Raw genomic sequence first — 22,867 nt, forward strand, 5'->3', positions numbered from 1 at the left:
GCTGATCTGCTAAAAGATCTGAGCACGAGCTGGGGTATCGACGAGGAGTCATTTTCAGAACTTCGCTGGGCCACAGATCTGTCTCTCTGGGTGATTAAGAAAATGGCTCGTGCCATCGGCCGTTCTATGTCAGCTATGGTCGCCATGGAGATGCACCTGTGGCTCAACCTCACAGGCATCAAGGACAGGGACAAGGTATTCCTTCTTAATGCCCCAGTGTTGCCTTCTGGACTGTTTAGCAAATCCATCAATACAGTGGTCAACAGGTTCTGGGAGGCAAAGGGGCATGCGGAAGCTTTTGATAAGTTTCTCCCCTGCTGTGTTCAAGGGATGGGGCTGCTGGCTACCTGGTCTGGTTCCTCAGTGGAGAGAGGCACAGAAGCAGAGTGTGGCAAGTCGTGTGCCCCCTCGTAAAAATTGGGGACCAGCTCGCCACACTCAGCAGCCTAAGAGGTGGACGGATCTAAGATCTATCATCTCCGCCAAGAAGAAGTCCTGAGGCTTGTGCGCCCAGGATAGTAGGAGTGTGTCAACTTGGGATGGGGCGTGAAAAGTTTCAACAATGTTCAGAAGTTCCTTTCAGGCACACTCAGGGTACCGCTGTTCAATCTCCACTGCCTTTGCCATGGATCCACTTCAGAACAGCGAATATCTAACATCCCCCATCAAAATGAAGTGTCAAAACTAGTGCACCTTCCTACTGCAAGCTCTTCTGGACAAAGTCATAGAACATGTTAGATTCTCAGACAAAGAATCAGGCTATAACAGCCGGTACTTTTTGACTTAAGGACGCATACTTTCATATAGAAATTCTGCCACAACACATGAAGTTCCAGAGGTTCGCTTTTGGGGGCATAGCTTACCAATATCGGGTTCTTCAATTTGGCCTAGCCTTGTCACCCTGCACGTACACGAAATGCATAGATGCAGCTATGGCTCCTTTGCGACTTCAGGTCATCCACATCAGGTCCAGTTCCGGAATCAAATCACTGAGGGTGCTTCTGAAATGTTTATACAGAGAATTTGACTCCAGATTGTTTTGAAAATGAAGCACTGTATAATAGAAAGTTCACAAAAAACATCTCGGGTTACTTGACAGTAACCCTGTTCCCCGAAAAAGCAGGAACGAGATGCTATGCCTTATTGCCCCACTGTGGACGTGTCTAGACGTATCTTCAGACAAAGTTAATAACTTGAATGCGTGTCTGTTTCACGTTTTTATAGCCTCTCACCAGCGCAGATTCCAATTACGTCATCGTCAGATGTTATTTAAGCCAAATTCTTGGCGTATGTCCCACACATGCTTCACAACCGGTCGAACAAAGAACATTCTCATTAGGGTTAATGAAATGCAGCTTCTCGTTCCCGCTTTTTAAGGGAACAGGGTTACAGTCAAGTAACCCAAGACATTTCTTTGCGAACTTTCCATTATATTGTGCCTCATTTACAGAACAATCTGCAGTCAAATTCAATCAAATTCAAATTCAGATTGACACAATCTATGACGCCATTCAAAATAATCCTTCCACTGTCAGGGTTCTGTCACTTCTGTCTAGTTTAATTTCTTGGTTTTTGTGACAGAGCTCTGACACTCCCTGTATTGTCTTGTCTTTGTGTTTGTTTCTTGCCAAAGGCTTTCACATTGTACTTGTGTTTGTTATGTTGGTGTGAACACATGGCTTGTCATGTGTTTCCTTGTGCCATGTGCTCTCCTGTCAATTGTCTTGACCTCGCCCATCTTGTTACCTGATTATTGTTTCATTTGCCCCACCTGTCCTCCCTGATTACCTGCCTTGTTTGCTCCTTATGTATTCTCCTTGTGTTTTCTGTCCTTTGCTGGATCGTTGTCTTGCATGCTGTGTTACATTTGTGTGTTTGATGTTCCCTCATGTCAGTTTCAATCCAAGTCTGAGTTAAGTTATGTTTAGTTATGTTTTTTCTCCTTTGGAGTGTTTTGGTTTATGTCCAGTTTATTTTTTTTTATTTCTAAATAAACCCTTATATTTCCTGAAATTGAGTCCTTGCTGTCTTTCATCAACAATATACCATGACAGAACGATCCAGCCATGATGAGGACTCAGAGGAAAGAGGGTTTTTGGCACTCTCCAGCCCCCTCTTCGATCCCATGCTCCGATTCAAGTCTTTGAGCTCTCTCCGTCAGCAGGGAGCTGACCTGAAGGAGTTTGTTACGGAAGTTCAGTGGTGCTGCAGAGGGTCTGGGGCTCAACAAGGACACGGAATCAACTCCAGAGGTGGCCGAAGTGTCTGCAGTGCACCCAGTGGTGGCTGAAGACACTGCAGCATGAGGCAGTAAGCTCGATGCCACCGGCCCGGAGGTCATCCCAGAGCAGCTCGCTGCTGACTTGGAGGTCATCCCTGAGCAACCAGCTGCCATCATGGAGGCCGTTCCCAAGCCAGCTCTGTCCAAACTGTTGGCCCTGCCTGCACCACCGCCCAAGCTGTTGGCCCTGCCTGCACCGCCCAAGCTGTTGGCCCTGCCTGCACCACCCAAGCTGTTGGCCCTGCCTGCACCACCCAAGCTGTTGGCCCTGCCTGCACCGCCCAAGCTGTTTGCCTCACCTGCACCACCCAAGCTGTTGGCCCCGCCTGCACCACCCAAAGCTGTTTGCCCTGCCATTTCCGCCCAAACGTTTTGCTCTGCCTGCACCGCCCAAGCTATTGGCCCTGCCTGCACCGCCCAAGCTGTTTGCCCTTGCCGGCTTCACCAAAGCTGTTTGCTCTGCCTGCACCGCCCAGATTGTTGGTCCTGCCTGCACCGCCCAAGCTGTTTGCCCTGCTGGCTCCGCCTAAGCAGTTGGGCTTGCCTGCACCGCCCAAGATGTTGGCCCTGCTGGCGCTGCCCAAGATTCCTGGTCTACCGGCTCCTTCCCAGAGCCTTGTTTTGTTTTTTTCTGTCGCTGCACCATGTTCTGCCTGAATCGCCCTTGCTGACTGCCTTGCCTGTTTCATCCTTGATGCTGGATCCACCCTTGCTGGTTTTGTCTGTGCTGCTTGCATTGCCTTGGCCCTCAATCAAGACTTTAGATCCTCCGGAGCCTGCATGGCATGTCCCTCTCATCCCGCCCTGGTCTTTTGACGGGGTTTCTGACTGGCCTGTAGCCCATCTGGTCCATCCCTCCGGCACTGCCCTGCCCCTTAGTCAAGACTCTAGACCTGCCAGAGTCTGCCTGAGCCTGCCTGGTATGTCCCTCCCGTCCTGCCCTGGTATTCTGATGGGGTTTTTGACCGGCTGGAGCCTTTCTGGTCCATCCCTCCACCAATGCCCTGGTTCTCAGCCAGGATTCCAGATTCCCCAAACCCTGCCTGGTCTGTCCCTCTGGTCCCAACCTGGCTCTCAGCCAGGATTCCAGATCCACCGGAGCCTGCCTGGTCTGTCCCTCCTGGTCCCGCCCCGGCTTTCTGCCATGACTTCTGGTCTGCCTGAGCCCCTTTGGATTCACCCACCCGCCCCTCCCTGATTGAGAGGGGTTAGTGTCAGGGTTCTGTCACTTCTGTCTAGTGTAATTTCTTGGTTTTGTGACAGAGCTCTGACACTCCTGTGTTGTGTTGTCTTGTTTTTGTGTTTGTTTCTTGCCAAATGCTTCCATGTCATAATTGTGTTTGTTATGTTGGTGTGAACACATGGCTTGTCATGTGTTTCCTTGTGCCATGTACTCTCCTGTCAATTGTCTTGACCCCGCCCATCTTGTAACCTGATTATTGTTTCATTTGCCCCACCTGTCCTCCCTGATTACCTGCCTTGTTTGCACTGGTGTCAAAAGTATTCACATTCATTACTCAAGTAGAAGTATAGATACTAGGGTTTAAAAATACTTCTGTAGAAGTTGAAGTATCAACTCAAACTTTTTAACTCAAGTAAAAGTGTAAAAGTACTGGTTTAAAAACTACTTAAAGTATAAAAGTAAAAGTAATGTGGGGGGAAAAAATGCCATTAAGGACAAAAGCTTAGGCTGCGCCTCAGGGGCCTATTGTGTACTCTACCTCCTCAAAAATCATTTTTCTAAAGGCCATAATGACTATAATGTTATATTAAAATGTTAATGTTAAAAAATTTGGGATGCACTAGGCTACCCGTTTCAGCCACATATATGCCCATTGAAAATGAACGCATTTTAGTACAATGCAAATACATTAAAGCACCATATATGTGTACTAGCCTACTGAGCATTAACATGTGTTTCATGGAGCGGAAGATATGATGACTAGTTGCCTATAAGTATTGTAATGGTGCAAAAAGTCAAACTTTAGAGGAATGCCATCACTGACCTTTATTGGAATGTAAATGTACATCCAAGCTTAACTGCAGGAATCTGTGAGGGCAACGGACAAGAAAAATGCGGGTAGTTTTGGTGTACCCAGGGCAGGCTTAGTAACAATCAGGGCTTGACATTAACACCCGCCAACCCGCCAAATGCAGGTAGTTTTCAGCTGTTTCAGTTCACACCGCACCGACAAACGCCAACAAACTCGTCTGTTGGAGTTTGTTGGATAGGTGTGATACCCCTGTTGACGTTGATCGGAGTCTGTTTTTCAGACTGAAGATGTTTAATCTGCGTTTGTTTGGTCATCTGAGCATCCAACAAACGGCAACAAACTCTGATGTAATCTGACCTGGCCACGAACCGTTGCCATGACGATGAGGCTAGTCCCCTGCAAAGACAGCTGTTTGATTGCACCCGCGCCTCAAGCGCACACAACAAAGCACTGGAAATGTGACATTGCAGTTTGTTCGTTATAAAAAATAAAATACAGTTTAAAAAAAAAAAAAAAAAACATATAAAAGGTACAATGGTCCGTAGTGCAATCCGTGCCGTTCAGCAAGAGCACTGCTCCACTTCACCGAAAGAGAGAGGTATAACACCATGAGAGCAACGCAGGTTTACCTTCAGTTTCGTTTTAAAATAATTTGTTTTGGCTTGTTTAGCTACATGGTTGTATAGGCCTATAGGTCACATAAATAAAAAGGGTCGCGCTAAAAAAAAAAAAAAAGAAAGTTTAAAAACCGGTGTATGAACCCGATTCCAAAAAAGTTGGAGCACTGTACAAATTGTGAATAAAAACAGAATGCAATGATGTGGAAGTTTCAAATTTCAATATTTTATTCAGAATACAACATAGATGACATATCAAATGTTTAAACTGAGAAAATGTATCATTTTAAGGGAAAAATAAGTTGATTTTAAATTCCATGGCATCAACACATCTCAAAAGAGTTGGGACAAGTATAACAGTCTGCAAACATCTGGAGACTGAGGAGACAAGTTGCTCAAGTTTAGGAATAGGAATGTTGTCCCATTCTTGTCTAATACAGGCTTCTAGTTGCTCAACTGTCTTAGGTCTTCTTTGTTGCATCTTCCTCTTTATAATGCGCCAAATGTTTTCTATGGGTGAAAGATCTGGACTGCAGGCTGGCCATTTCAGTATCCGGATACTTCTTCTACGCAGCCATGATGTTGTAATTGATGCAGTATGTGGTCTGGCATTGTCATGTTGGAAAATGCAAGGTCTTCCCTGAAAGAGACGACGTCTGGATGGGAGCATATGTTGTTCTAGAACTTGGATATACCTTTCAGCATTGATGGTGCCTTTCCAGATGTGTAAGCTGCCCATGCCACAAACACTCATGCAACCCCATACCATCGAGATGAGATGCAGAGATGCAGGCTTCTGAACTGAGCGCTGATAACAACTTGGCTTGTCCTTGTCCTCTTTAGTCCGGATGACATGGTGTCCCAGTTTTCCAAAAAGAACTTCAAATTTTGATTCGTCTGACCACAGAACAGTTTTCCACTTTGCCACAGTCCATTTTAAATGAGCCTTGTCCCAGAGAAAATGCCTGCACTTCTGGATCATGTTTAGATATGGCTTCTTTTTTGACCTATAGAGTTTTAGCCGGCAACGGCGAATGGCACGGTGGATTGTGTTCACCAGCAATGTTTTCTGGAAGTATTCCTGAGCCCATGTTGTGATTTCCATTACAGTAGCATTCCTGTATGTGATGCAGTGCCGTCTAAGGGCCCGAAGATCACGGGCATCCAGTATAGTATTCCGGCCTTGACCCTTACGCACAGAGATTGTTCCAGACTCTCTGAATCTTTGGATGATATTATGCACTGTAGATGATGATAACTTCAAACTCTTTGCAATTTTTCTCTGAGAAACTCCTTTCTGATATTGCTCCACTATTTTTCGCCCTAGCATTGGGGGAATTGGTGATCCTCTGCCCATCTTGACTTCTAAGAGACACTGCCACTCTGAGAGGCTCTTTTTATACCCAATCATGTTGCCAGTTGACCTAATAAGTTGCAAGTTGGTCCTCCAGCTGTTCCTTATATGTACATTTTACTTTTCCGGCCTCTTATTGCTACTTGTCCCAACTTTTTTGGAATGTGTAGCTCTCATGAAATCCAAAATGAGCCAATATTTGGCGTGACTTTTCAAAATGTCTCACTTTCAACATTTGATATGTTATCTATATTCTATTGTGAATAAAATATAAGTTTATGAGATTTGTAAATTATTGCATTCCTTTTTTATACTTTTTTGGAATCGAGTTTGTATACGCTAATTTATTCAAACGTCTCTCTACTGAACTACCTAGCTTAATTTGCGGAGGACGAAGAGAAAGCACCTGTTTGATAGACTAAATGAGCCAGTAGTGGAGAAATAATAACTTTTAAGAAATAATCTTTTTTGAGTAATGACCCCAACACTGTCCTCCTTGCTGGAATGTGACCTGATTTGTGACATGTGCAGGTGCGATGGATCGCGTACAAACCAATAGGGTGTCAGAATGGTATATGTTTGTACTTCTCATCCAACCACAATCAAATTCACTCTATCCGGATGGCGCCATTTATCTGGATAGTTTTTTTTTTTTGTTTTTTTTTTCAAGCCGAAATGAAATAGGAGTAACGAGGCTATTTTTAAAATGTTAGGAGTAGAAAGTGCAGATAATTACGTGAAAATGTAAGGAGTAGAAGTAAAAAGTCGGCTGAAAAATAATTACTCCAGTAAAGTATAGATACCCGAAATTTCTACTTAAGTAAGGTAACGAAGTATTTGTACTTCGTTACTTGACACCTCTGCTTGTTTGCTCCTTATGTATTCTCCTTGTGTTTTCTGTCTTTTGCTGGATCGTTGTCTTGCATGCTGTGTTACATTTGTGTGTTTGATGTTCCCTCATGTCAGTTTCAAGCCAAGTCTGAGTTAAGTTATGTTTAGTTATGTTTTTCCCCTTTGGGGTGTATTGGTTTGTGTTCAGTTTATTTTTTTATTCATAAATAAACCCTTATATTTCCTGCAATTGAGTCCTCACTGTCTTTCATCAACAACGTGCCATGACATCCACTTGTTCCTGACACTGAGAACCTTCTGAAGTCTCTAAAGAAATATTTAAACAGGACACATCAAAGTGAACGTTTCTTTACTCTTCTATTTACTCTTCCATGTGTCCTCATGTAGGCATACTCAAGTGCATGGTACCTTAGAAAGTGAATGTGCATCTGAATACTGTATCCTGTGTAGACAGCATAAGTGATTATAATTGGTTCTACTTGATTTAGACATGATGTGATGCTTGTATCTGTTGTAGGCTAATGTCAGCTGTTAAGCAACTGAACGTCAGTGGGTGAGGCCTGTTGTGCAATGATGTAAAACTATTCGCTGATGTCTTGCTCTAGAGGAGGGCATATGAAAATGTATGCTGTCTTCGCATGCTAGCAGAATTATAATAAATATGAGTTTCTTAGTTAAAAACTGAACATAAACACCCTCAAGTCATATTTACCACTGGGAAGCACAGCGATAATGGTAACACTTTACAATAAGGTTCATTAGTTAACATTAGTTAACTACATTAGTTACAGTTTTTCTCCATTGGTTTGGCTCATTTCTTGAAACAGAAATTATATTCTCAAAACTCTAAGATCATTTGGCAAAACAGTCTTACAGTTCAGCACAACACTATAGCTCACTTGCAAAAGTTCATATCTCTCCCAAAACTGTTCACTCATGCTTCAAAACTAAATTCCTTTCCCATATAAACAGTCAGTGCCCCCAAAATGCTTCGTCCCTTTGGCATTGTGTAAGCACTGCAAGTCAAAACATTTAGATGTTTTGTCACTATGGCAGAGGACCATTGAAATATCTCTCATGTCCACCTTTCAGTCTTAGCCCAGTCCTTCTTTGACAATGGTTACTGTACTGTTTTTTTGTCCAGCTAACAGAATACAATTGTGTATAAAACTGAAAAAAAGAAATAGGATTTTAGGGTAAGAGTAGCCTCCAAGGTTTGACATCACACATTGCACTCATACTGCCAAGGAAATTGTAATCATTATCATTCACACACATAAAGTAACTTCCATACATCAAAGTAAAAAGAAAATGTATACAGCATAATATATACACACTAACAAAAAATAATGAAAATTATATGCAGCCTACAGTGCTGTAAATAAAGCTGGAGTTTCACAACTAACAGTTCTTCACTGGTCGCTCGTTTCCTTCCTGTGCCATTATTCTCTACAATAGCGTAAAAAAAGAAAACATCAAATCAGTCATACAGAAGAGTCAAACTCTACATTACAGACAATTACATAGGAATGTTTTATGTTCTCCACAAGTTCAATACACTACTGGCCACTACTCCAGTGGTCCCAAACCTGGGGTACATGTACCCCTATGCAGAGGTACTACAGTGGGGATTTGACAGAACATCATCAATGACTAGACTTACTGAAATGTTACAGTAAAACCCACAGTATTTGATAGATTTACATGGGAGGCACTAATTGCAGCTCTTTGACCCTTTTTCTTTTTTTATGTTATATTCTTCAAAATAAGGATTATAATGATAATTGCATCATACAGTAAGCTGCAGTTTTTAGGCAAAATGTTTAAGTCAGATAAGTCAAATACTTTCATACCTGGATTACCTGGATACACAAATAAGGTAAAGTGGGTACTGAAGCCAAACAAGTTGGGGAACCACTGCTTAATTGTAAAAATCATTGTTATAATGATGGACAACCAGAAACTGACTTACATGTTACATGTTAGTCAAGTTCTAGTTTCACCTGACAGTCAATAAATTTATCAATTGTTTCAAGGATTCATATTCATGGTATTATGTTCTTAACTAATTTTGACAATTGAACAGACTATTGTGCACGTGATGACTTATACAATGAAATGACGCTGACACGTTTTGGAGCGAACAACCATTAGACTGAGAATCAACAATCAGTTTAGATCAACAAGATCTATTCACTTGGAAATTGTGCTAAATGTAGGCTACCTGTACTTAATTATTTGCAAATATGTACTGAGACATTGAGACATGTACTTAGACATTTGCAATTTGATGAAATGAATGAGAAAATCAATTCTGTTGTGAACAATTGCCAAGTGGTTTGGAGGTTTGTCCATGTTGTTTTGAGAATGTAATTTCTGTTTCAAGAAATGAGCCAAACCAAGGGAGAAAAACTGTAACATGAACTAATAATGAACTGCACTTATTAATCTTTGTTAATGTTAATTTCAACATTTATTAATACATTATGAAAATCTTGTTAACATTAGTTAATGCACTGTGAACTAACATGAACAAACAATGAACAACTGTATTTTCATTAACTAACGTTAATGGAGATTAGTAAATACATTAACAAATGTATTGCTCATGGTTATTTCAATGTTAGTTAATACATTACATAATGTTTAACTAATGAACCTTATTGTAAAGTCTTACTGAGATCATTTTGATACCCGAGTTCCCAAGATGGGCAGCCCAACATGGCAGAAGGGAGAACGATTGCTGCTGTGACTGCTATTCTTTATTAGTTTTTCCACAACAGCTACATCACCTTGTCTTGACGTAGAAGTAGTGCATATTTACTTAAATTAATTATCATATTGTATGTTTTATACACAGTAAAAATAGCCTGTATTTGACCGAAATTCCAGAATCGTTAGCAAGCTAACTGTCTAGACAGTGTGATGAATGTTTATAAGGTTGTTAACAAAAGGGACGCTAAATATCATTTTGGCTTTAATAAGATTTTCCCAATAAATAGGCAAGAAAAATCCTTGATATCCTCCTTGATTCCTGTTCTTTCAGACAACAAAGCATTTGAATGTGACAAGCTCATAATCACGACTTCAGGAATTTCCGATAGCATGTGAAAGCAGCAGTATTTATTAACCTGTATAATGTCACAAATCCCACAATATCGAAATGAGCCATTTTTGGAGCTTGATTGTTTATAATGAGGAGGATGTTTTAAGCTCTGAAACTTGCAGGATGTTTTAATGGTACCAAGATCGGTAACACTTTATAATAACTGCACACTATGAAGCATTAGTTAAGCATTAGTTAATAGTTATTTCATCACTTATAAAGCATTAATAGACATTAGTAAGTAGTTTATAAATACAGCTATAATTGCTTTATTCTTGATTTATAAGCATATCTATAATGTGTTTAATAATTGTATTTTCATACTTTATTAATAATCAATTTATCATTTCTAAATTAAGTATTACATTATTTACAAACCAGTTATTTAGGAGTTGTCAGTAGTTCATTTAGTAAGTGTAAGTAAATGATTAATAAACTATTTAAACATTCATTTATACATCTTATTATTTAGACACATTGTAATAGTTACTTAGTGTTTTAGTAAATGTTTTATTAACACATATTCCTACTGCAATTCATGATTAATTCAGGTAGTTATAAAACATTTAGAAGCAGTCAGTTAACTATTTTTTTTTTGACTATTTATGCTTTGTAAAGCTTTTATAAATGAGATTTAAAGGTTCAGTGATCTTCTGCACTGCTGTTCTCTAATGTTTTAAAGTTAGTACCGAGGTAGTTTTGACACTAGGAATATGTTAATAAAGCATTTAATAACACACTAAGTAACTAATACTATATGTCTAAATAATAAGATGCATAAATGTACATTTAAATATTTTATTAATCATTTACTTACACTTCCTAAATGATCTTATGAACCACTGACAACTCCTAAATTACTGGTTTGTGAATAATGTAATACATAATTTAGAAATGATAAATTGATCATTAATAAAGTATGAAAATACAATTATTAAACTCATTATAGATATGCTTATAAATCAAGAACAAAGCATTTATAGCTGTATTTATAAATGGGTTACTAATGTCTATTAATGTTTTATAAATTATGAATTAACTATTTACTAATGCTTAACTAATGCTTCATAGCGTGAGTTATTCTAAAGTGTTACCCAGTTCATTTGGCAAGTACTAAATTTATTAAAATCTCTGCCTTATTTTGTGTATTTGTCCTCTATTTTCTCACTTTTAATGCAATGCCATTCATTCCTCATGCGTATATGTAGAGTCATTTTTGTCATTTACAATTGTAATTGAGTGAGAACAAGGTTTGTGGTATTGGTCAAAAAGAGGTTTTTGGAAGTGTAACGGCAACAGAACTGGTTTAGAAAGGACTGAAATTGATGGAGCATTTCAATGTCAGAAGCGGGACCTCATTATGTTAAATGTATTCACACTCTTTAAAATGACATGAAAGAGAACTCTAAATAAACAAATAAACACAAATCCAGACAGAGAGATAGCAGAGGCATCAGACACAAATTCTCAGCTGCTGATCCAGCCTGAATAAGACTTTACCTGTTATTATTGTTAAATGTCAGATTGATTACAGAGAAACAAAATGTTAGATTAGACCTGGCATCGATTTTGAGGATCACTTCATATTGCATAACATTATTTCTGCAATTTCATCTTAAAATAAGTGACTAATTTCAATTTTTAGAAAAAGTTCATTTTAATTATTATGATTGCAATGATGTCAAGTCGATTGTATTTGCAATACAAGGCATACATTAAAATAAATGTACTTAATATTTTAGTTACATAGTATGTGTAATACTACTCATATGTTCAATGAATAAATGCTTTGTTTATTTATTTATTTATTATTATTATATTACATGATATGCATTCAAGTTGGTATGAATCATAATGCTTGTCAATTTTAATTTCAACAATGTCAAAACATTTGTTAGATCCTGAGAGGATGTGAAGCTGTTTTGAATGATGTGATCATTGGTACAGCACAGCGAATATTATCAACCTTTCTCAAACATCATAAAACTGCTAACAACCAAATAATTACTGCTTTTAATGTATTGTCATGGCAGTGCTTTGCTCATATTTACCAAGAAAAATTCATTCTGTGTGCAAGCAGACTTGGCAATAATGCTCTTTTTCGGATTCGGATTCCAATATATGTAATTGTTTGTGAATCTTGATGCATTTCCACAGCGGGAATCACAGGTTGTAGCTTTCAAATAAAACAAGACATTGCCGACAAAACATTTAAAAAGAGGATTTGATGTGAAATGCCATTTTAATGCCATTGTTGCGGAGGGCCCAGGGGAGCAAATACAGACTGCAAATACTTTCCTCGCAAATACAGACTGCATTTAGTCAGGATAAATGTGTTTAGCTGTTCATCCTGATTTATATTTTCATTCACTTTTTTTTTTTATTTTCACTTTCTCTGTGACTTTCCCAGATATACCAAGATGAAGACGGCTACCAACATCTATATCTTTAACCTGGCACTGGCTGATGCGCTGGTTCTGGCTACACTTCCCTTCCAGGGCACGGATGTATTCCTTGGTTTCTGGCCCTTTGGCAATGCCCTGTGCAAAGCGGTCATCTCCATTGACTACTATAATATGTTTACTAGTGTGTTCACCTTGACCGTGATGAGCATGGATCGATATGTGGCCGTGTGCCACCCGGTGAAAGCCCTGGACATGCGGACGCCCCACAAGGCCAAAGTGGTCAATATATGCGTGTGGGTCTTGGCTTCAGCCATAGGGGTCCCGGCTATGGTACTTGGAGATGTGGAAGATGACAACGGTGAGTGTGTGTGTGTGTGTGTGTGTGTGTGTGTGAGAGAGAGAGAGAGAGAGAGAGAGAGACTCTATTTAACTTTTTTTTGTTTACTTATTTACTATATTTAATTTGATGAACAATAAGTTTTCATTAGTTTAACCATATTGAGTAACAGTTTATTTTGATAGTTCACCTTAGAAATTCCAGTAACTTTGCAACTACATGTCAGATAACTCTCATTAGAATACTAGACTGTCTGCTTAATATCTCCTAACACTTTATTTAGATGGTTCCCAACAGACATTGAAGTAATAACACGAGCTAATAATGAATGAATGAACTTCTACTGCATTTATTAATCTTAGTCAATGGTAATTTCAACATTTACTAATTTCGTTTTTAAAATCTATAGTTAGGAACTAACATGAACAAGCAATGAACAAATAGAACATTTTTTGTATTAACAAATATTAATGAATACAGTGTTATTGTAGTAGTATTGAGAAACTATTATAGTTTGTAATATTTAAATGAGTTTTTATATTGACATTTTCTCATTTTATTTTAAATTTAGTTTCGTTTTGTTGTGTTTTTGCCTTTTTTAATGTCTATACAGTTTTTACTTTTTTTAATTTTAAAGTTAAAGTTAAACTTAAAGTATAGCAAAAAAAATTAGAAAAAATAGAAATGTTGACTTCTCAACTACCTAAAATTATTATTTTTTTTTTATATTTTGCCTTATTTATTTATTTATTTATTTATTTTTATTTATATAGTTTTATTTTTAGTTAAATATAACCTTGTTTCCAAATAATAATAATAATAATAATAATAAAAAGCCTCTTCATAATATAATGCTGAATATTGAATATCCAATTTAAATCTCAGAAATATGTCAAATGATGGAAGTAAAATAGGTTGGAAAAACTGTTTCCTGTTGACTTTAATGTAAAAGATCCCCTCAACTGCAGAAAATGTGGGAATGATCAATGTAGCTTACAGGCCAGTAAGTGAATATTAAACATTTATTTAACGTTCAATTGGGAGCAGGATGTACTAGTACACCTGAATAACAAATTCTAACATCTTAGACCTACAGGGGAATCGTAATATGACTTTATATGTGTGTAGGGTTTGTTTGTCAATAATACATGCACTATTAATGGGCTTTAAAAAGCACATCAAAGCATTTCAGTGTTAATCATTTTTCTGTTAGGTTCCATTGAAGTTACAGTAATTGCTCTGTACACTGTTCTGAAAGCAGAACCACAGGTGACCCAGGAGGGCTTTTCCTCCCTGTGGCTTTGAGCTCCTGATAATCATAACATTTCCTAATTGAGGTTTCTTTTTAGTTAAAAAAAAAAAAAAAACCTTAAAGTACCTTGCTAGGTTAATTGTAGTAGCTGGAAACCAATTTAACACCAGGCAGAGCTCACCTTTACAGGTGACAGGTTGTATATGCAATAAAATAAATTACATTTTGATTTGTGACCTGTTAACAAATGTGTTCATCAGTAATAGGTGTGTTTGTAATTGTGTGATACTTGGGCCAGGTCCTGGATTTCTGCTGTGCCCTCAGCAACAACTCCTCAACACCCTCTTCACTTTTATCCATAATTCATGAACCTAACAGATCCTGAAGAATAATGGATCAGCCCATTTAGATGTATTGTGTTGTGTAAAATAACCTGCTCTGATCTCTAGCTCCCTCTCAGTGAAGTAATCACCACTAAACCAACATATTAGGAAAAGTATGCCTGTGCATGCATTTGTGCCAATTAGAGGTTAACATTTTATTATAAGACTTGTTTTATATCCAGAATATGTACATTAAAACTAAAAATACTGACTCCAAACTTTTGAATGGTGGTGAGTGTATTCTGTAAGATTTTTTAATGTTTTTGAAATAAATATCTTATTGTCAAGTGTGGCTGCAATAAAGTGCATGAAGGAAGAGTGGAGAAACAAAAACAGTCTTTAAGTCCAAAAGAAACACTCAGGAGATCGCAGGGGAATAACGTAACAACCACATTAACATTGATGATACCAGACAAAGAAACTGAATGAACAGAGGATTTAAATACAAAGAGATAATTAACATAATCAGAAACACGTGCATAACTCAATCAAAAACCATGAAGACAAACTAGCAAAGGGAACACAGGCAATGTAGAATATGATCATGCAGAAATTTTTATATCATCACATTTCCCTCAAAGTTTTGTTACTGTAATATGTATTGATGTTTCTTTTCTTTTCTTTTCTTTTCTTTTCTTTTCTTTTCTTTTCTTTTCTTTTCTTTTCTTTTCTTTTCTTTTCTTTTCTTTTCTTTTCTTTTTTTTTCCTTCACAGTTCAGTTCAGATGATCAGTGTTTCTCTCAGCAGAATGTTCAGACAGCTTTCTTTCGTAACACTCTCTCCTCTCCGCTGCTGCCAGGCTGCAACATATTTATTTATTCATCACTTCATGCAAGTTGCATTCTGCTGCCTTTGACACTGCAGGGAAAGACAGACAGAAGCAGAGGGAGGGAGGATGACTGAGATTCAGAGGTGAAGGGATGTGGATGAATGTCTGTAAACAAATGTCCAGCAGTGTAGATGTTAGGTCTGTGTTTAACTTCTTAGCAAAGCTGTTCCGTCTCAAAATAGCCTTCAAAGAAACAAGCGGACTTGGAACAATGAGTTGCTTGGTCACAACACAGCAAATGATGAAATATAATTGCATATTCTACATTGGTGGTACCATATAAATTCAGAAACACTGCAAACTGTTGCATGTTTTATATATACAGTAATTCTATTATTTGCACATACAACTAATACCAACTGGTTGCAAGCATATTTTTCCAGTCTGCGTCCATGAGTCTTTGAAGATGCATGGAGAGCTGTGCTTGTCAAAATCCTGCTGTTTTACTGATGTGATTTGAGTGACTGGTTTTTGATGATATGAATACAAAGCAATTTTGAAATGCCTTAGAAATGATCCTGCAAAATGATTGATTGTATTGGAGAAAAAAAGGTTTTTATATGGAAGGTGCTGTTCTCTAGACTGAATTGGAGATTGCCTCTTATGTGCAGATGTGCTAGTCAGGTGCTGCTTTAGACTGGTATGACAGATAGATAGATAGATTGATAGATTGATAGATTGATAGATTGATTGATAGATAGATAGATAGATTGATAGATTGATTGATAGATAGATAGATAGATAGATAGATTCATTGATTGATTGATAGATAAAAATGAATGATTATTCATAGATAGATAGATAGATAGATAGATAGATAGATAGATAGATAGATAGATAGATAGATAGATAGATAGATAGATAGATAGATAGATAGATAGATAGATAGATAGATAGATAGATAGATAGATAGATAGATAGATAGATAGATAGATAGATAGATAGATAGATAGATAGATAGATAGATAGATAGATAGATAGATAGATAGATAGATAGATAGATAGATAGATAGATAGATAGATAGATTGATTGATTGATTGATTGATTGATTGATTGATTGATTGATTGATTGATTGATTGATTGATTGATAGATAGATAGATAGATAGATTAATTGATTAATTGATTGATTGATAGATAAAAATGAATGTATGATAGATAGATAGATAGCTAGATTGATTGATAGATAGATTGATAGATAGATAGATGATTGATTGAGTCCACAAGTCCACAGGCAACATCTAGAACACTAATGCCAGCTTTCTTTTAGCTATGATGGGTGAAAAGACAATCTCTTGGCACTTGCAATTGACAGATGTTTCATAAAAGTGCTGATGTAGCAGGCAGGAAGTCCAGATTCACACATCTCAGGAATTGTGAGGCTTTTAATGCTCTCAGATGTGGACTGTCAAAAATGTCAAGAGGAGTGGCAGGGAGAAAATGATTAACTGTGAAAAACATTTTCTGAAAAGGGCATGCTGAAACTGAAAATCTCAATATTGCTGAGTGGCACTCTGTAGGATATTTACTTATCGGTTTTAGATTGAATACTGTGTGATATGATTTTTTTTCTTTTAAATTTTAAATTTTTTTTTTTTTTTTTTTTTTTTTAATTGTCAGTGGCCATCAGAACAGCGAATTAGCGCTAGGTATTTCGTCAAAATGTCGATCTGTAGCAAATTAGCTCAAAAAGGGAAATGTGAATAATTAATCATAACTTGTTATAATCAATTACAAATATTTGGATCAGTTAATTGATTTAACTTCATGCAGCTGAATCAATATTACGATCAGTTAATCTGTTCGGCCAGTGAACACTCAGTATTGATCATCTCTCAACTCTTCAGAAAGGATATCTTCCTTTGCCACAGAAAATCTATCTATCTAGTTAGTTTCACGACTTTTTGTCTTTTTGGTTGAGCTTTTTTTCTTTCTTTTTTTTTTTTTTTGGTTAAAAATTACAATTGTTTGACTTTTTTTGAATTCCAGTTTAATTCTACTTGCTTGCATTTAATCTCAAATAACAATTCTGCATCCTGTTTGCTACCTCAAATCAAATTCAAATGAAAGGTGACTACTATTTTTCTTTCCCCTCAGGCATCGAGTGCATCTTGGTTCTCCCGGATCCTCGCAGTTACTGGGACCCGGTGTTCGGGACGTGTGTTTTCCTTCTCTCCTTCCTGATTCCTGTGGCGATCATCAGCGTGTGCTACAGCCTCATGGTGAAGCGCCTCCGCAGCGTTCGCATCCTATCGGGATCCAAGGAGAAAGATCGCAACCTTCGGCGCATCACGCGTATGGTGCTGGTGGTCGTCGCAGCTTTCGTTGTATGTTGGACGCCCATCCAGATCATGGCCCTGGCGCAGTCACTGGGCTTCAACTTGGGCAGCGTCCAGACGGTGGTGTTTATGCACTTCTGCATTGCCCTGGGTTATGTCAACAGCAGCCTTAACCCCGTCCTCTACGCATTCCTCGACGAAAACTTCAAGCGCTGCTTCCGCGAGTTCTGCCACCCCTCACCATTTGGCCTTGACGCGCAGCAGTCGAGCCGCATGCGCAACATCGCGCGTGAGGTGGCCTACAACTGCAAGACTGCGGATGGTAATAGTAACCCCGCATGACTAGGCGTGGAGCTGCCCCTGGTCAGCCCTGAGCCGCAACCCAATCCAGGGACAGGAAACTCAAACTCTGAGCTGACTCAGATTACAACACTCTAGCACCACAGTCACCTCCGCCAGGTGGGCGGGGGAAAGGGTTGGGCTAGGAGTGAGGGCGGAGTCAAGTTAAACGACACGTCCTTTTAGGGACAAAGGGGCTCACTTTACAGTGTCTTAATTGGATTTGGATGTTATTGTCTACAGTTCTGTTCTTATTCAATAATTATTACACTTTGTCGGTCAGTGTTGCAGCCTTGTACAGATGCTTTTTATGTCTCTCTTTGCAACAATCAATGTTTCTCTTGAAATTTAAGACTGTAGGATTTCATGGCCTTAAACATACTTCTGAACCTATGGATTAAGTGTATCAGTCATTTTTGTGGTATTGCCAAGTGTTGGACTGTACTATATACACTATAGAGTATATATAGTGTATAAACAGTATATTAAATGGACTGTACTATATATTATATAACTATATAGTTATGTTATGACACGAATCTGAAAATACAGAGACTCGTAAAGCCTGATTGTTATTTTTTTTTTTTTAAAAAAAAGGTTGATATTTTTCTCCGTTTGACTGTACAATAAGCAAAAATATTTTATATATTCATGTACGTTTGGTAGCACAGATTCAAGCTTAAAAAAATACTTGTAAAGAAATGAAAACGTACTGCAAAACAGTTGCTGTAGTGTTCTATTATATATGTGCATAAAATGAAGTTAATCACATTCGAGGCTGTGCATTGTTGAAGATGTCCGTCAGCATTACCTCGATTATTTTTTGAATGTTTTCTGCGCCGCTCTGTATCTGGCTTTGTTACTACATACGGATTCTTCTCGATGAGACAGACAACAAGAGCCAGCACTGTCATGGGTTTACATCACAGACCACTGAATGTGAAAAAAGAGACTATAAATAAGCCAAATTAAAGAAATATATATATATATTGAAAATGTCAGTGAAATATAGAGAAATTGTACACTTAATGCTTATTCCTGTGAACTTTTACTTGTTATTGTGATTGTTTGTTTACTTGCTGCATTGACTGGCTGATTATCTACTTGCATATTTATTGACTGGTGGGACCATTTTCAGATGGACTGAAATCAAATACCAGCTAGTGCTATGGACGTTTACACCGCCTGTATGGGAAAACTTTTTCTTTTCTGCATACTTATTAAAGAGCAGTTATCAAAAGACACTTCTATGTCTTGCTATGAGTGTTAAACACTGTGTTTATGATTAAACATTCTCACAGGAGGTTTTATATATATATATATATATATATCTCAAAATAACATCCTGTGATAATGTTGATTGAAAGGTGCAGGAACAAAATATGTGAACACTTGTGTTTCTTCATAAATTTCAAAGTCAGGACATTTTATGTCTTTTTTGAACACACTGTGTAAACTTTCACATGCATGGTGCATTTAATAACAGTTCAGTCAAAAATGACAAGAGACAAACTTTAGTCAAATTTTTATTGGCATATTTTCCTAAAGTTACAATTTGGCGGTATGGCTCTGTTCTAAATTCCCCGTCCTTTTCATGAGCTCCATGAAAGCCAAGACTGGGAACAGCAGCAGCTTCTGTGGACAACCTCCAATTTTTTAACTGGGAGAGCAGCACAAAATCCCTCTATTGAGAACAGAGCATGCATCAATGACAACAGAATGACACTGGTTAAGTTAAACAAGTTTAAGGTGGAGCTGGGGAGGAGGTGGGTTGCAAGCAGCGTGCAGTGGAAGCGGCCAAGCAGAGAGACGGACGCTAATGCGCCTTATTTTAGAGTTGCCAATGGAGTCCATAGAAATTGGATCAGCTGATATGGGTGGGGTTGGAATCTGCAAATCAGCTGACAGCAGAGCTTGACTACGAGGCCTGCCTGAATTAATGCTGAATGCTTGATTTTGACCCAACTTCCACCAAGTTCCTCCACCTAACAATTTCCAATTGTGGATCTGACCTGCACAAATTCCTCTTTACAAAACTTTTCAGGTCAACAATATTCTTGGGATGTCTGGTGGCTCTCTTGAGGTCATGCCAAGCCATCTCATAGTGTTGTCACACCGCAACAGCTTGAGATTGTCGATTGACGAGACAAGGTGATCATTGCAAATCCATTTGTTCTTCCTGTCAGAAGTTTCACAAGCTCTTATAGTATGTCAGAAATAGAACATCAGTTTACTTTTGGGAATTTGTCATGTCGCTTCGCACGATGCCGTATACAGTGTAGACAGCATTACTAATTATAATGAATTCTATTTGCTTTTGTCGCAGTGATTGTGTCTGGTGTAGACACGGTGGCATTCGGATCGAGAGCTCTGACTGAGCCACACGTTGAAGCAATTCTGCTGTTGATTTGCTCTTGAGCTCCTTTGTCTTGTTGGATCACCCAAGTTAACTTGAGCTTCAAATAAAGGACATATGGGCTTGTATTCTCCAGCTATATGTCCTAAAAAAGAGATTTAATTAAATTTTGTCAATGATAACAAGCTGTCAAGTCCCTCAGGCAACAAAGCAGCCCCAAAGCTAGTTATTCACATTCACTCCACACCATGAAAGTTTAAACAGTGGGTTTAATAAATAAATTTAAATGTATAATTGTTTGTGTGTTATTGGTTTGAGCAGACTGTGTTCATCTATTGCTGTAAAAAATGTATGATAAAGGATTCACATACTTTGTCTTGCAACTGTATATCTCAACTAAGAAAATGTGTGAATGAGATGCATTCATATTGAGTGGCACCTCAGATGCACAGCACAGCAAGAGTATCTGCCATCATACTTCATTTCACAGATTGCTTTGTGATTGTTAAAGAAAACAAAACCTTAGATGTGAACATGTCTTGAAATTTGCAGGAATTACATGGTCTACAATTTTTTATAAGTCGTCTGCTTCAGAGATAAAATGTGCTATTTATTATGTATTTTGATGTGTTGAATTCAGATGTGACAATTAAAACAAATGATTGGCTCCATTTGCTCCATTTGAAGTTATCTGCACTGCTCACACAAGTACAAGGCATCTCTGCTCATTTTGGATAAACAGAAATGTGTCCCTTTGTAAAATCAAACACTGACAAATAAGAGAGAACGACACTGTATGACGGGGTGCAAAACGCAGTTCCTGGAGGGCCACAGCCTTACATAGTTTAGATTCAACCCTAATTATACACACCTGATCCAACTTATTGTAAGGGATCATTTGGTTTGTTTCTGTTTTGGGTGGGTTTTTGTCATGTGTTTTAGTTCTGTGTTCTAGTTTTCAGTTTGTTGCTATATTTTTCATTGTTTGATTAATTTGCACACCTGCCATTCATTTCTTTAGTTAGTTTGGTCAGTGTATTTAAGCCCTGTGTTTTGTTCTGTTCTTTGTCCATTTTCAAGGTACTGACCTCAAAAATACGATGCCTGAGCACACTACAGACCATGAGCCAGAGCCACGCCACAATAGAAAAGCCTGAGCTGAAGCCAAAGCCACAGATCACCCTGGAGCTTGAGCCAGCTGCGTCTGACCAGATGAGTGGGCCAGCAACATCACTTGTTTCTGTGGATTTGCTGATAGAGCATGAGGGGATGACATGGAGCCCAACCCCCTCAACAGCGGCTGATGGAGAAGTGCTGATAGATTGTGAAAGTGAGTGTTTCCTGCCGTTTTCGTTTCCTGCACCAAGCCTATTTCTTCACCAAGCACTGCATTGTTTGAGTTTGTGTTTCCGTCTGCCTGTTCCGCGTCGACCAACAGGGTCATTCCTGAAATTTATGTCTGTCCTGTATCGTCCTTTTGTAAACCCCTGCCTGCACTGTCTCACTCCAGCCCTTTGTCTCTGCCTGATCTACTCCACCCGGGACCGTTGTCTCTACGACTTCACCAGGCTTCCACGTCCCTCCGGCTCCACCTTGGTCAGCCTGTGCCACGGTCTTCTGGCCCTTCAGCTATGTTTCATCCCTCCACCTTCACCTCAGTCCTCCGGCATCCTGGCTCCACCTTGATTGCTTGTCACTGTGGCTCCGCCCTTGCCCTCCAGGGACGTTGATGTCTCCCGGTCCCATCAGCTCTTCAGCTCCGCCTGGGACTCCAGCACTATTGGCTCTGTCTCAGTCGGTTGTCCCCCTGGTTCCGCTGGTCAAGTCTTCACCAGGGCTCCTACCTCCCTTGGGCTTCGTCCTGAAGGTATTCCGGCTAGGGATTTCACCCTGGTTCCTCCCAACTTCGTCTCCACCATGGCTGCCCATACGATTATCTTTGCCCTGGTTCCTTGCCTGTGGTGGTGGTGATGAAGGGGATTTAAATATCACTGCTGCGATTAGATCCTTTCTCCCTCATTTCAACCTGCTGTGACACTCATCAAGTCCTTCAGGCTTATTTGAAAACTGCAGGTATGTGTGTCGATGCAGAGTTGGAGCTAAACTCTGCAGGGCTGTGAGTTTTGCACCCTTGCTGTATGAGTTCTAGAGCTGATATAGGGCAATTTGTTCAGCACAGTGATGTAAGCTTTGTTATGATTTCATCATCCACAACTTCTAGGAATAACATGATGCAATTCATATTATGTATAACGCAATACCAGCTTTAGATCGCATCATTCATTGGATCATTGTTTTGCCTAAAAAGCAAGTACTGTCCAAACCCAGTCATATAATTATTCATAGATCCAGTCAAAGATGCATTTTAGTCATTTCTGGTTTAAATTGAGATCAATTCTCTTTATTACTCACTTATCCTCTGCCATTTCCCAAGTCAAGGTTGTTTATATACTGGCCCAAAGTTTACATACCCCTTGCAGAAT

The 22,867-nt window shown here is 38.8% G+C and overlaps 1 protein-coding gene across 1 annotated transcript in view; it reads left to right on the forward strand.

Annotated features, from left to right (window-relative positions):
- oprl1 (opiate receptor-like 1) overlaps positions 1-21,055 on the forward strand; it is a 51,826-nt gene extending 30,771 nt beyond the window's left edge. The window contains exons 3-4 of the mRNA XM_048178015.1: positions 12,615-12,967; positions 17,508-21,055. Coding sequence (XP_048033972.1) covers positions 12,615-12,967; positions 17,508-18,031 — 877 coding nt within the window. The 3' untranslated portion in view covers positions 18,032-21,055. The remainder of the gene's footprint in view (positions 1-12,614; positions 12,968-17,507) is intronic.
- The last annotated feature ends 1,812 nt before the right edge of the window (positions 21,056-22,867 follow it).

Source organism: Megalobrama amblycephala, linkage group LG24 (genome assembly GCF_018812025.1).
Source record: "Megalobrama amblycephala isolate DHTTF-2021 linkage group LG24, ASM1881202v1, whole genome shotgun sequence".
Classification (NCBI taxonomy): Eukaryota; Metazoa; Chordata; class Actinopteri; order Cypriniformes; family Xenocyprididae; genus Megalobrama; species Megalobrama amblycephala.